This window comes from Rhineura floridana, chromosome 2, assembly GCF_030035675.1.
Source record: "Rhineura floridana isolate rRhiFlo1 chromosome 2, rRhiFlo1.hap2, whole genome shotgun sequence".
Taxonomy (NCBI): domain Eukaryota; kingdom Metazoa; phylum Chordata; class Lepidosauria; order Squamata; family Rhineuridae; genus Rhineura; species Rhineura floridana.
Genome location: NC_084481.1, coordinates 70,481,670 through 70,497,680, shown reverse-complemented (window position 1 = coordinate 70,497,680; position 16,011 = coordinate 70,481,670). Strand labels below are relative to the sequence as shown.

Here is a 16,011-nt window from a genome sequence, read left to right as displayed (position 1 = left end):
CCCAGAAGGATATATAGTCAATGGTATCAAAAGCCACTGAGAACAAGTAAGAATAACAGGGTCACACTTCCCCTGTCCTTCTCCCAATAAAGGTCATCCATCAGGGTGACCAAGGTTGATTCAGTCCCATAATCAGGCCTCAACCCAGATTGGAATGGATCATGATAATCTGTTTCATCCAAGAATACTTGCAATTGCTGTGCCACAACCCTCTCAATCACCTTCCCTAAAAAGGGGGTATTTGCAACCCATAGGTAGTTGTCACAAACCAATGGGTCCAGGGTGGGATTTTTAGGAGTGGTTGGATCACTGTCTCTTTCAAGGTGGCTGGAACCGCTTCCTGCCACAATGATGTGTTGATGGATCCATTAAGTCAATCCCCCTCAGCAAGCTTTAATAAGCCAAGAAGGGCAAGGGTCGAGACGACACGTTGCTGGCCACATCAACGCAAGCACCTTGTCTACGTCATCAGGCTGCATCAACTGAAACCATTCCCAAGAAGTTGCAGCAGACCATGTACTGGACACCTCATTGGGGATTACAGTAGATGTGGATGGGGCATTAAGACTGCTACGGAGGTGAGCAACTTTACCCTCAAAGTGCCTTGCAAACAATTAACAGTAGGCCTGTGAGGGGTCTAAAACTCCGTTTCCTGGAGTTGATGTCAACAGACCCCCTGACAATATGGAAAAGCTCCACTGGATGGCTACTTGAGGATGCAATGGAGGCAGAGAAGTGAGCTGCCTTTGCCATCCTCATCGCCACCAGGAAGTGGTCTGACCATGATAATGGGGTGACATCCACCCCCTATCTCCAGACCACCCCTTCCTCCATCTGGAGGAAAAACCAAGTCAAGGGTGTGCCCTGCCCTATGTGTTGGGCCAGTGACAACTTGAGACAGCCCCTTTGTTGTCATGGAAGCCATAAAGTCCCGAGCTGGAACACTAGAGACAGCCTCAGCACAGACATTCAAATCACTCAGCACTATCGTTCTGGGCTCCTCCAACACCACAGCTGAGACGGCCTCTGCCAGCTCGGTCAGAGAAGCTGCTGGATAGCAGGGTGGACAGTACACCAGCAGCAACACTAGTTTACTGTCTCCTTGGCCCAACACTAGGGGCAGGCCCTCACAGCCAGCTCCAAGACAAAGTGGTTTCCTGATGACAGAGATGGAAGTTCTGTAGACCACAGCAACTCCTCCCTTTCCCTGCAGCCTGTGCTGGTGTTGCACTGAGTATCCAGGTGTGCAATTCTGGGTCAGATCAACTCCTCCCACCTCACCCACCCAGGTCTCGGTAATGCACACCAAATTGGCACCTTCATCCACAATCAAATCATGGATGAGAGTGGTCTTATTGTGTACTGATCTGGCGTTAAACAACAACACACACAGGCCAGTGGGCACAGCAGATGATCAACGAGGAACCCCTGCATGAGAGGAGTGGCAGCAAGGAACAAGGTGCAGATAGCCTTGCCCTCGTCTTCTATTGTAATTCACTACATCCCCATGGTTATATTTCCTTCTACCCATGATCAGTGAAATTGGGGTGGCATCACCCATGTTTCTCCGTACCAAGACTCTTCCTAAACACCTGATATGGACCCAACATGAGCCCACCAACAAAACCTGCCTGAGCCAATTATCCCAGTAGGCCTCTGTGAGAATTGGAAACAGTCAGACCCATTCTAACTTTTTCACACAGGGCCCATCTACTCCCCCTCCTGTCTCACACACAAGGAGGGCCAGCCTTCTGCCAGTTACAGACTCTCACTCTGAAGGCATCTGGTGATTTTCTTCTGTCATTCAGTTCACTGCACAGACTCTCACCCTGTGCAGGAACTACACATGCACCACACGCCCTCCCCACCACCAATCTCCTTTAGATTGGTTTAACAGAAAAATAATAAAACAAGTTTTTTAAAAAAGGTAATAGAAGGGGGGTATCGCCCTCGGGACTCCCTAAGGGGCTGGCAATGCTGCCGGCGGCAGACCTGCCGCTCAAGGGCAGCTGGGCTTTTATGCCTCCTGACCCAGGCAGCAGCTGATGCAAGAGGCTGCAAGATTAACTGCAGCCTCTCTCTGGAGCCAGGGTCAGACAGGGGGTCCCAGTCCTTACAGCACTTACCAGGGACTTCAGCTGTCTCGAGGGACAGCAACCCAAAGGAGCAAGCAGCAACCAGATGTTCAGATACTCACTCTCAGGGCAGGTCTTCTTCAGTCCCCTAGTGCTGCAGCTGTTTCCCAAATAAGCTGTTATTTGATTTATATCCCGCTGTTTCTCCCAGCAGGAGCCCAGGGTGGCAAACAAAAGCACTAAAAACACTTTAAAACATCATAAAAACAGGCATTAAAATACATTAAAAAACATTTTTAAAAACTTTGAAGACATTTAAAGAAAGCGTTGAAAAACACTGTTTAAAAAAATGATTTAAAAATATATTCCAATACAGAAGCAGACTGTGTTGGAGTTATATAATGTATTTTTGTATGTTATCTTCACTGATATATTAATTTTAATGCACATATCCCCCTGCTATATGCATTTTTGTAAAAATTGGTTGGAGAATAATTGTGAATTTTGAAGGAAGGCTGTGTTTCGGCTCTCATATTGTTTTTGGATGTGCAAAATTGATAGATGTGGCTATAAATGTGAACCGAACCAAATTTCTCCCCATCCCCATGTCCCCTTTATTTATTTATTTATTCTTATTTTTGATTTTAACAAAATAAAATAAAAACAGGACGGATGCAACATTTATTTTATTTATTTATTTATTTAAATTTTTATACCGCCCATAGCCTGGGCTCTCAGGGCAGTGTACAACAGAGAAAGCATTTCATATACAATTTAAAATCTAGTCATCATAATCAACAATATAGATATACATCAGTAAAAAAGTTAAAAACATAATTAAACCCATAAAGAAATGCAAGTTAATAGATAATTACAAAAAAGTGTGGCATACAAACTGAGTTTTATTTTTTTTAAATACCAATACTAAAAATACTAAAATGCCTGGGAAAAGAGGAAGGTTTTTACCTGGCGCCGAAAAGATAGTAATGTGGGCGCCAGGCGTACCTCGTCAGGAAGGGTGTTCCATAGTTCGGGGGCCACTACCGAGAAGGCCCTCTTTCTTGTAGTCGCCTTCCGGGCGTCTTTCTGAGTAGGCACCCGGAGGAGGGCCTTTGTTGTTGAGCGCAGTGTACGGGTAGGTTCATATCGGGAGAGACATTTCATCAGGTATTGCGGGCCCGTGCCGTGTAAGGCTTTATAGGTTAAAACCAACACCTTGAATCGGGCCCGGAAACATATAGCCAGCCAGTGCAGGCGGGCCAGAATCGGTGTTACATGTTCTGACCGCTTGGTCCCAGTTATCAATCTGGCCGCTGCATTCTGTATGAGCTGCAGTTTCCGAACCGTCTTCAAGGGCAGCCCCACGTAGAGTGCATTGCAGTAGTCCAATTTTGAGGTTACCAGAGCATGAACGACTGAAGCAAGATATTCCCTGTCCAGATATGGGTGTAGCTGGGCCACCAGTCTAAGTTGGTAAAAAGCACTCCGTGCCACCGAGGCCACCTGCGCCTCAAGTGACAAGGACGGGTCCAAAAGGACTCCCAAGCTGCGCACTTGCTCCTTCAGGGGGAGTGTAACCCCATCCAGAGCAGGTCGAACATCCATCATCTGGTCAGGGGATCCATTTACTAACAGCATCTCAGTCTTGTCTGGATTGAGCTTCAATTTGTTCGCTCTCATCCAGTCCATTATCACGGCCAGGCATCGGTTTAGCACCTTGACGGCCTCACCTGAAGAAGATGAAAAGGAGAAGTAGAGCTGCGTATCATCAGCATACTGATGAAAACGCACTCCAAAACTCCTAATGACAGCACCCAGCGGCTTCATATAGATGTTAAAGAGCATGGGGGACAGAACTGATCCCTGCGGAACTCCATATTGGAGAGCCCAGGGCATCGAGTAGTGCTCCCCAAGCACTACTTTCTGGAGACGACCTGCCAGATAGGAGCGGAACCACTGCCAAGCAGTACCTCCAACTCCCAAATCCTCAAGCCTCCCCAGAAGGATACCATGGTCGATGGTATCAAAAGCTGCTGAGCAGTGGAGGAGAATCAACAGGGTTACACTCCCTCTGTCTTTCTCCCGACACAAGTCGTCATACAGGGCGACCAAGGCCGTCTCCGTGCCAAAACCGGGCCTGAAACCCGATTGAAATGGATCCAGATAATCGGTCTCATCCAAGAGTGCCTGGAGCTGGGATGCAACCACCCTTTCCAGAACCTTGCCCAGGAATTGAACATTTGCTACCGGCCTGTAGTTATTAAGATTTTCAGGGTCCAGGGAAGATTTCTTCAGAAGTGGTCTCACTACCGCCACCTTAAGGCAGTTTGGGACCACTCCCTCATATAATGAAGCATTAATCACTTCCCTAGCCCAGCCGGCAGTGCCATCTCTGCTAGCTTTTATTAGCCAAGAGGGGCAAGGATCTAACACAGAAGTGGTTGCACGGACCTGTCCAAGCACATAAAATTGCATGACAAACAGTCCAAAAGCAAAATATGAGTCCCAGATTTCTTGAAAGGCCTATGACAGGGTGCGAGCCCTTTAGATAGTACCTACATCATCCCCTCCCCGATGACACAATGTAACAGTGTTTCAAACTACAAAAAGGAAAAATGTTGGAGAGGAGAGGCCTTTCAGTTTCCATGCTGTCTTGTCTCCTGAGGGAAAGAGATGAAGGGTCTACATTTTGTGTGCCTGTGTGTGTGTGTAGGTTAAAGGAACATCCCAAAGGGAATCACTGTGGTGCTGCTCCAGCTAATATCACCTCATCATCTGTATTATCCAGTCTTCTACATGATCTCAGTGTGCTGTGCTTCCAAAATGGTCTGAAGCATCCCCCTCCCTTTTTACTGTTTAAAATCCAGCATTGAGGCTTTATGGTGTGCTTAGAATGTAGCCTACCTTTAAGCCCCACTACACTTAATAGAGTTTACTTCAGAGTAAACATGTATCCCAAAGGTGGGAAACCTTTGGCCTTCTACATGTTGCAGATGGTGATGATTACCGGGGTTGACGGGAGCAATATCTGGAAAGCCAAAGGTTCACCATACCTGATGTATCTGATTGTGATTTGAAAGGGGAAGGGTGGGAATGGTGCTTTGAAATGGGGGGGGGAAGAGATAATCCCTCAAATGCATGCAGGTGGAGGGGAAACAAGATAAATTTGTTGGATGTGTGTTAGAGATGTCAGCATATATTAATTAACTTACTAAGCTGGCTATTCATCTGAGATATTTTTGTTGCTTTTAATACTTTTAAGGAGCCCCATGTTCACTTGCATAGGCATGACATGAAATATTAGCAACAGGCTTTTAAACTTTTTAAAAAATGATTGGTGGAAGCCAATCATAATGGAGAGTAGCCCCTTTCACTTTTCATTTAAATTTTCATCTCCACTCCGTGCCACAGCTGTGAAGTGCCCCAGTGGGTCAGGGTGAATGAATCTCTTTATTGCATGTAGCCAATAAGCCATTGCACATAACAGAGACATACAAAACATACAACAACCAAAGTTAAAATCTGAGATACATAAATAAATGAGAGGGGTTAAAATCATCACATAAAATTTGTGAATCATGCAGATTAAGCAGGATTGTCTAAAGCAGCCCTTATCTTTCTTGCCGCCAAGGCAAAGTTTGCTACTGGGATGACTATATAAGTTTGGGACGCAGACAGAAGGCTGATGGCTAATTGGTTACTAGTGATTCCTGTAAACAAGCTTAAAAGAGGGGCTATAAACTTCTCCCTGGGATGGTGATATAAAGGACAAGAGAACGTATAATGGATAAGGTCCTCCGGGACCATGCAGCCATTTATGCAGTAACGCTCGGCTCGTGGCTTGCCTGCATATCTACCTTTAATAAATGCTGAGGGCATTGTTTGAAATCTCAGCTCTGTAAAGGCTTTGCGAAGTGGAGCACGGGTCAAGATGTCAAAATAAGATGCCATGGCGTGATTAGTTTTGATATGCGGGAACCAGGAGGAAAAAGCAGACAGAGCTATTGAGGCTCTGTCTTGCTGCGCATTATAATCAAAATCTCTATTTCGGAGCTGTAGGTGGCCAAGGCCCATGAGGCTGGAACGGGTGAGGTCGTAGCAAGATGCTAAATCCACAAATTTAGCAGCCCAGCCTCCTTTCTCCAATTGATCTTTCCAACAAAGTTTTACTAAAGAGGAATCTGGTGCCAAATATATCTTTTTCCAAAATTGGAGATATGCAAGATCGATCCGGGCCACCAAAGAAGGTAGACCTAATTCGGCTCTAATATGCGCCGAGGGGGTGCCTTTGGGAAGTCCCAGGATCTGCTTCAAAAATGAGTTTTGGAGAACTTCAAAACTTGGACAAACAAAGGGGCCCCATATCTCAGCTCCATACAGAATTTTGGGAAGAATTTTGATCTCAAAAAGTTTGATCATCGGTCTAACTAGTTGTCCACCACGAGAATAGTAGAAGTGTTTTAACTGGCTACAGGAGCGAGAAGTCTGGAGCTTGATGCTTTCTATGTGGGAAGACCACAATCTATTACTGAGGCAAATGCCAAGATATTTAAAGACATTGACCTGTTCTAAAGGATGCCCGTTTAGCATCCAAGTGGACTTTGTTCTATTGTATTTCCCACAGACCATGATTTTGGACTTGGCGTAGTTAATCTGTAAATGCTGGGCCACTGTGTATTCGTGGAGATGCGACAGCATTCTCTTCAGACCAATCTTATTTAATGAGAGGAGAACCAAATCATCCGCATAAAGTAATGCGGATATTTTCCTGTTCTTTAATGCAAGGGGGAAAAAAGCAGAGGAGGACATTAAGGGGATAATATCATTTATAAAGAAGATAAACAAAAAAGGGGCCAAAATGCACCCTTGCTTGACACCCCTCTTAGCAGGAATTTCACTAGAGAGAGCTCCATTAGGACCAAGGCGGATCTTCAGGGATATATCCTGATGTAGAACCTGGGGAAGCCACAATAATCTTTTCTCAATATCCGCCCGGTCAGGTTTTTGACACAGGATATACCTGTCAACTGAGTCGAAAGCTGCAGAGAAATCAACAAACGCCAGATATAAGGACTTAAGCGCTCCTGATTTGGTCTTATTTATGAGGTGATGCAGCACAAACACATGGTCAAGAGTGCTTCTACCTTGTCTGAACCCTGCCTGCTCTTCGTGGATAATAGAGTAGTTACTTTCCCACTCTAATAATTTGTTTAGCAGAAACCAGCCATATAGCTTGGATACCACGTCAAGTAAACTGATAGGGCGATAGTTACTTGGTACAGAAGGGTCCCCTTTTTTAAATATAGGCACAACAATACTGGTGCGCCAGCCAGAGGGAATAATGCCAGTATTATTAATGTGTGTACAAAGCATTGCAGGTATTGGGTACCACCATAAAGGATCAAGTAAAAGTAAGTCAGGTGGTAACATATCCTCTCCAGGGGCTTTGCCTGAGTGGAGAGAAGATATTAAATCTCCAATGATTGCACAAGTAACTGGGGGCCAGAGGGGCACATCGGGAGGGACTATATTAGTATTTGGAAAAGTTACATCCGAACTCCCGAAGATTACACGGAAGTGGGCTGTCCAAGCCTGTGGGAGAACAGGGGGAGCTGTCACTAAAGCTTTCTGAGTCAAGCCACCTCGGACTAGACGCCAAAACTCTACGTCATTCCCCTGTAGTACTGCGAGGCCAAGGGCGCGCCAGGCATTAGCGATAAAGGCCTGTTTTTTTTCCTTAAGGAGTTTCTTATACTCCCTCTTTTGAAGGAGGAGGCAGGCCAGTTCTACATTTGAATGGTTTTGTCTAGTGAGACGTAGCAAGGAGCCTAGTTCCCTTTTCTTAGATCAGCATGCCTTGTCATACCATGGCTTAGAGCTAAGATGGAGGCTAGGTACAGCTGAAGAGGTGACTAGGGGTTTCAGGGTTGCAATAATGTCTTCATAAATCGCAAGTATCGGTTTTGAAGAAGAAAGGGCCTTTTGACGAAGATCTGATAATTTAGGAGCGGACAACGCATGTCTTACAGTAGTTTCTAATTGGGATGACCATTTTAGGCGCCTGGTCCCGGGTAACTCGCCTAGCAATGGCACCAGGGGTTGTGTGCTGGCGTAGTGAAGGGGACCGTGCAAAGATAAAATTAAGGGAAGATGATCACTATCAGATCTGTCACCCACGGAGAATTCTCTTACATAGCAGATCAATGAAGGGGACCCCAAAACATAATCCACAACACTAGCTCCCTTAGCAGAGATAATAATAATAATAAAATAATAAAATTTAATTTTTGTGTCGCCTATCTGGCCGAAGCCACTCTAGGCAACGTACAAACTAAAATTCAGTAAAATACAATACAATGCAGATAAAATACAATGAAGTCATTAATCACAGCAGCATGAGATCAGTTAGGGCAATCAATAGATAATAAGTATCCCAAAAAAGTTAGCCCTCCCCAGAAATCCTAAAGGCCTGTCCAAAGAGCCAAGTTTTTAAGGCCCGGCGGAATGTATCCAGGGAAGGGGCATGGCGAAGATCGAATGGGAGGGAGTTCCAGAGAGTGGGGGCCACCACTGAAAATGCCCTCTCTCTAGTCCCTACCAACCTAGCTGTTTTCGTTGGTGGGACTGAGAGAAGGCCCTGTGTGGCTGATCTAGCTGGGCGGCTTAATTTGTGGTACTGCAGGCGCTCCTTCAGGTAAACTGGGCCGAGACCGTATAGGGATTTAAAGGTTAATACCAACACCTTGAATTGGGCCCGGAAAACAACTGGAAGCCAATGTAGGTGAAATAATACTGGCGTGATGTGATCACGGCGGCGGCTGTTTGTAAGCAACCGAGCTGCCGCATTCTGCACCAGTTGTAGTTTCCGGACCGTTTTCAAGGGTAACCCCACGTAGAGCGCATTGCAGTAGTCTAATTGAGAGGTGACCAGGGCGTGTACCACCAGTGGGAGCTGATGAATAGGGAGGTAGGGTTGCAGCCTCCGTATGAGATGTAATTGGTACCAAGCTGCCCGGCTCACTGCCGAAATCTGAGCCTCCATGGACAGCCTGGAATCAAGAACCACCCCAAGGCTGCGGACCTGATCTTTCAGGGGTAAACTTACCCCATTAAACTGTAGGTCAACAGCACCCAACCTCCCCCTGTCACCCACAAGTAGCACCTCGGTCTTATCAGGATTAAGCCTCTGGAGGAATCCAGGTGAGTACCATTAAGGCAAACAAGTTGGGATTTAATCAATGTTCTAAACAGAGCTAAGCTGTTTTTATTTACCAGCCTATCCCGGGAAACTCAGGGCAGAAGCACAATATCACTAGGGTGGAAATCTAGATTGTCGAGAATTTTTGGATATCCTACACCCAATCTAGCGTTAAAGTCCCCACCAATGAGTATCAAACAAAAGGGGTAGGTACATGTATGATTGTCAATAAAGTTATCGAGTTCCTGCCACAACAGTGTCGCTTCTGAGGGGCTCGAAGGGGGATGGTAGACGTTAATACAAATAAAAGATGGAAAATCTGCAGAGGGAATTATTTGTAGAGCTAGGCAAAAAACGGGGGCTGGACAGGATAATTCGTGAACACAAACGTCAAGAGACGTGGCAATAAGATTTGCAAGGCCACCACTGCCACGACCTGTCCTGGCTATGCATACCACCGGTTTAACCCAGAATTTAAAACCCTCAATTGAAATTGGGTTACCCTCGAGTAACCATGTCTCTTGAAGGCAGATCAAGTCAAAAGACTGAAGATATGTAATGAGTTCAGGATCGGCGGTTTTGTTGTTCCAGCCAGCTATGTTCCAGAAGATAAATGTGGAGAAAGGTAGGGGGTGAGACACGGTGTCTGAGAAGGGCTTAGTGGCAGAAGGAGGAGACCCCTCCATAAAGATCCGTGCTTGTCACTCCTAAGCAGCTGACAGAAGAAAAATTTGGGCTGTTTCTAGACTCTGAATACAAATGCTTGAGAATAATGGGCTGATATGAGTAGGCGGAGTCTTAGGTACACAGGAATGGTTATCAGGAGAGCCCAATTCCTCCTGGGCTAGGTGACGCATGTCCGTCCAAGAAGGGGTATTGGAAAGATTTTGCTTGGAGGCGGTTGCAGTCCTCACAGCCTGGCCAGAACCGTGTGGTACACCAACATGTGGGGATGGAATAGGGTTGTTAATTTGCAAAGCTGACAAGTCCGATCTGAGGCGGTCTAGTCTGCGGATTATAGCCAGCTGTTCATCTCTTGGTAGATCTTCAAAAATTTCTAGGAGCTGGAGGTCTTCCAGTTCCCGTGAGTCTTCAGACGATGCATTTGAGAGAGCTTGGTCTACTGATGGATTGATGTAGAGAGAATTAGATGGAGGGGAATTAGTCGAGCTGATCGCCAATTTAGGCAAAGTAGGTCTCTCCTTCTGGGTCGGAGATGGGGAATAAAGGGGCTGGGGAGGAGCCACATTCACCAAGTACCTTCGGATGTGAATGCCAAAGTTTCCTAGGCGTTCCTTTAGCTTATAAACCATTTTTGCGATGTCAGGGTTCTTGAAGGTAGCGATAGCGTTGACAGTTGTGTAGGTGTTAAGAAGGAGGTCAATGTGCAAGATGTCAGAAGGAAAAAGTTGAGCAAGGAAAAAGGGCTTCAAAGTTTCCCAGAGCTGAGGTTTGCGAAGACGTTGGGAGTAGTATCGAGGGGACTTGGGGAGATTAAGGAAGACCATTTTGTCCTGAATCCAGATCAAATTCCACAACCCTCGATCTGAAGGAGTACGGGACAGGCCTCTCTGCCTGAATATGGAAGGGTTAGTGCAGGGATCTGCATTGAGAGGAGGGGCCCGCACTATTAGAGGAGAGAGTGGAGTAGGTAAATTCGCAGTTAGAGTATTTGTGGCAGGATCAGCGGGTTCTTTCTCCTTAGCTATCCCAGGTTCCATAGAGATTGCTTGGGGGAGTTTCCCTCTGGGAACAGTAGGAGGCTCTTTAGATGGAGGTTTCAGCAGACCAAAAAGCGGTTTGTAATTTAGACTCTTATAGGGAGGTAATTTAAAGTTCTTAACATTCTTTGTTTTCTTTAAAGAGATGGTCCACCGACGCTTGGAGGAAGGATGTTGTTTAGTCTTTGCTACCCGTAATAAAGGGGGCTGGGAAGAACTCCTCAACTTAAATTTCATCATCTTCTTTAAAGGGGGAGCGTCTGCCACATCTGTTAAAGGCGCCGTGTTGAGGTGTAACTTCTTAGCAGCTGACGCCAAAGTATTCAAGAGGGCGTTGCACTCCGAAAGAAAGGTTTTTATGCACTCCAGCTCATCTAGGATCAAAAGTGACCATCCAGCCCAGGAGTTGTTATTAGCATTTGCATCCAAACAAGGGGTTGCAGAGGGAGGAAACCTGGCAGGACGCGCTGCGTCAGTGTCTGCAGAATGTGAGATCTCTTGTGCCAGGTCCAAAACGGGCTGCAGTAATTTTGGGGAGAGTTGGCGATCAGCGAGTGCAAGTTCCCTTGCAAGAGATAGAGGGGGAGAGCCTCCTTTTAGTTTGTAGATATTATTTACATGGTCTAAAGACCAGTCCAGAATCAAAGGGGGAGGGCAGGATGGCATCTGCGGCTCCTCTGTAAGGTGGGAAATATCCAATGATACAGGTGAAAAGAACTGAGTAATTTTCTGCTGCAAGTCAATGGAAAGGACTGCTTTCTTGTTAAAACCATTTGTAAGAGCTTCTGTTTGCTTCTGTTTGCTTCCGTTTGCTGCGGAGCACAGAGCAGGCTACTCCCCGGCGCAGTGAGTAAAGATAGCTAATTCACAGCCTTGCGAAGATAGAAAGCTAGGCGAATGCAAACATGCCAAAGGAGGGAGAGTAGAGGAATGTCTGGTAGACAAAAGACAGCTGGCTGGCTAAAATTACTAAAACAATTGCTTGGGTGAAGAAACTTCTGTAAAGAGCTGCAGTCTACTAAGAGGAAACAATACAGAAGTGTCTTTAAGATTTCATCTCCATTGTGTGCCGTAGTGAAGCAAAAGCTGAAAAGGATCCTGTTACCAGGCAGACTTAAGAGTGATATCATCTTCACTAACACAGCTTACCACATTAAACCAGAGTTAAGGAACTGTTTCATACATAACACTAAACCATACTGAAGGTCAGTAAGCCAACAACAAATGATGGGTTATTTTCATTAACAAATCATAGTTAAGGCACTACGCTAGGTTCGCACATAATGCTAAACCATGATATATTAATTTTTATTTAAACCATGGTTTAGTGTTATGAGCAAACCAGGCCAATGTTTAGGACCAATAAGTTACCAGAAATAATTTCTCCTAAGCAACAATCAAATAAGTTTGAAATATTCCATCCTCCCTAAATGTGTAAAATATTTCCTACATAACTTTCCAGATACACCATTCTAAGACATATGACTCTTAGAGATAATTATCTAGTTAACAGTCTATGTTAAGATAATTTTGACTGTTTTGTTTTTCCTCCATTTTTATTTCAGGTTATGTTGAACAGCCTTGTACGGTACCTTGTCCATTTGATTGCAAATTAAGTGACTGGACTAGTTGGGCCCCTTGCAGTTCGTCTTGTGGAACAGGAGTGAAAATCCGGTCCAAGTGGCTTAAAGAGAAGCCTTACAATGGAGGACGTCCATGCCCAAAACTGGATCCTAAGAATCAGGTGAGATGCATCAATAAACACTTTCACAGTGGAAGATAGAAACAAAACAGCTTTCTTCTAGTAAATATAGTCCCTCACGTAGTCCTGCTGTGTCCTAGGAATATCTATTGATAGGCCCTTTCATTTTTATTTCAGAGATTGCCTTCCTTATTCTGAAAAATGTTCCAGTCTCTTAAGGTACTGAGAGTGAATAGATCATGTTGCCACTGTATCTCACATATCACTAATAACAGAGTGCAATCAGTGAGACTCACTTGAAATAGCTTGTGAAGGTTGATTTTTCAAAACTATTCTTCAAGATTTCCCCCCTAATTCAATTTCACTCTGTTCTAATAAGTTTCTATCTGACAATTACAAGGCAATTTTCTAGTGTGTACTCTTATTACGAAAAGACACAGATATAAATGGGAATATTCAGATGGAACATTGGGAGGAAAATATTTTTCAATTAATGTTGTAATTTAATGGAACAAAGGAACTTGGCATTTAATGCAGGCAGAAAAATATAAGGGCTCATACAATTAAAAACATTTAATGCTTTTAAAGGCTATTGATAGAAACTCAGTATTCTACTTTTTATGAAGGTTGTTTCTAAAGAAAAGTGTTATCCCTTCTTCATTTCTTCTTTCTATTGCTAATACTGACATACGTTTATCAGCAAGGTCCTGATAGTTTGTAGGTTATCTTAAACTTAGATAACAACAATTCCTGTATGTTAAGAAAAAGTGGTGTAACAGTGCAGCCCTTTAGACACTTGGAATAAGCCACGCTGAACACAATGTGACTTACTTCTGAGTAAACATGCATAGGATGGTGCTGTAGTGTCCTTTTCACCACTGGCCATGATTTCACTTTGATAACATTTTGCACATACTAAAAGTAGCCTCCACTGGACACAATCATGCATAACATATCAACAAGCAAGATGACATTCAAATAATTTCCTAGTCCTGGTTCTCACTGCACCCTGACAAGTAGGTTGCATCCTGTATACATAATGGGGTATAGGAGTGAATCTTAAGCTTGCAACCTTCCCCACCATGCATAGAACTGCTGGTGTGAATTGCATGCATACTTTCTGGTCACAGTTTATTATAAAAGAGATGCAGGCAGATCTCAGAACTGAGGCCTTGACATTTATGTAAATACTTTGAACCTTGGTTCAGTGGAAAAGTTTGGGAGAGGCATATCAGTGTGAGTGCTCACTGTGAGGCACAATTTAGATAAATGTCCAGGCAAGGCCACCAGCTGCAATTCTTTGTCAGTCCAACTGCGGAACTAAGTGATCAGCCAACCATGGTTTATAGAAAACTCGCTTGATGGCTCTGTAGCAAGCAAATAGGACCAGCACAAGAGTCTGCATCATCTGCTGCCCCTCCTCCTTTTCTCTTTCACTCCCCGTGCCCCACCGCCTGCTCCTCCTCTTCCTCTCCATCTCCCAGCTGATGTTTCTGTCACCGCTACATCTCTTTACCCTGGCCCAGTTTCTTTTGTTTGGTTGGTTTTGCCACTGCAGTGGCCACAATGCCTATTGGCACACCTCCTTCATTCTACCTTGACTTGTCTTGCGAAAGGCCTAAGGGGGAGGCCCTTTCTTAGAGTCAGGCATTCTGGGCAAGGTGTCTTGGAGACCACCCCTTTGCCACAGCACCTGCAAGTTTCGTTTGAAGTTAGGTAAAAATTCAAAGTTACTTCAAAGTAACTTTAACATTTTACATAACTTGAAACAAAACTTCTAGGTGCTGCACGAGGCCTTTCTCAGAGTGAAGCAGGATGGAGGGGGATAGAAGGTGAGTGCTGCAGAAGCCTTTCATCCATGAGAAGCTGCTGCAGGTCCACTTAGGTCACCAGTGAGGCAAGTGATCAAGACCATGAAGGATGTCAGTTCTCTCTCTCTCTCTCATACACACACACACAGACATGTTCCCCCTGAAACAGTTGTCTCAAATTGCCTCGTGATTGGGCTGTCCCTGCAAGCAAATATCATGTGAGGTTGATTTCACCGTGTTTTATTCAAACCCTCCTTTGAAATGCTGGATTCAAATCAGCCTTAATTTTGTTCATGATCTTTCCCTTTTCTGCATCTAGATTTAGACAAAGTTGGGAGGGGGTTGTTTTTTTCTTACCCATCAAAATACATAAGCAATAGTGTAACAGAAACAGAGCCCAAGGAAATATGATAATGCCCATTAAGATAAATAATGCCCATATCTCTGTACTTTCCTTTAGGAAACTGGGAGATTACCAGACAGATAAAATGAAATCTTCCCATAAGTAATACAGAGATGATAAACTTCCAGAGAAGACACATCATCCACAAACAGCAGAATATTTATGTCAAAATTCAAATATATTGCCTTTTGGCAGCTTTCTAATTTGAAAATCATTTTAGCATTTATTTGAATGGAATTCTTAATCTGATGGCAGATAAACCTCCTGGGAAACCATGAGACTAACAGATAGACAGAATAGTGTTTTGTGCTATTCTGTCTGTCTGTTATCTTCATCAAGGCCAGTGAAACACATGGAATTTTCTTTCTGTTTTGGAATCTTGCTTATGGACAGCAAATTCTGATAGTTTCCAGATCACCACTACATTCTCTTGCTGCTTGAATAGTAGGAAAGATAATACTATAATGAATACCATATTTTATTTACTGCTGGGATATGCATATTGACTCTGAAGTGTAACAGAGAAATGATGTGAACTAGCTTTTATAAACTGAGATGGTACCCTCCCTTAATAAACTAAGAGCAGCTTACATGGGGATGCTAATGAGCCTCACCCAGGCGCTGATCAGATCAACACTACCTTAGCTTCACCATTGCTATAGGGTTAGGTACTCCTACCATTCACATTTATCAATGTACTCATAGAAAGTATGTTCTGCTACAGTTTAAAAGGATTGGCTTTAGTACTATCCTTAGCAGACAGTTCACAATTATTTCCCCCCTTTTTTGTCTTGTCAAGGTTTGAAAAGTGAAACATGCCCCCCTTCAGTTAATCTAGACTTTGCACTCACCGCATTAAACCATACACCCCTATAAAGAGTTTGCACAGTAGCACTGCACATTTCAAGTGGTGACTGATGTTTATATTGGCATAGAGATTTTCTCTATATGATTAAAAGAAAAAAAGAACCTGCAATGTAGTCTGCCTTTAAGCTTCTTTTCTATAAGCATTGGTCCAAATTTCTTTTAGCACTTTCTTCCTAAAAAGTGCTGCTGCCCTGCGCTCCACCGGGAGGAAGGACAGAATATAAATTGAACAAC

At 44.2% G+C, this 16,011-nt stretch overlaps 1 protein-coding gene across 1 annotated transcript in view; it reads left to right on the top strand.

Moving 5' to 3' along the window:
- Positions 1 to 16,011, top strand: part of THSD7B (thrombospondin type 1 domain containing 7B) — a 653,838-nt gene that overhangs the window by 490,644 nt on the left and 147,183 nt on the right. Inside the window, exon 15 of the mRNA XM_061608903.1 lies at positions 12,560 to 12,738. Within this exon, the coding sequence (XP_061464887.1) occupies positions 12,560 to 12,738 (179 nt within the window). The remainder of the gene's footprint in view (positions 1 to 12,559; positions 12,739 to 16,011) is intronic.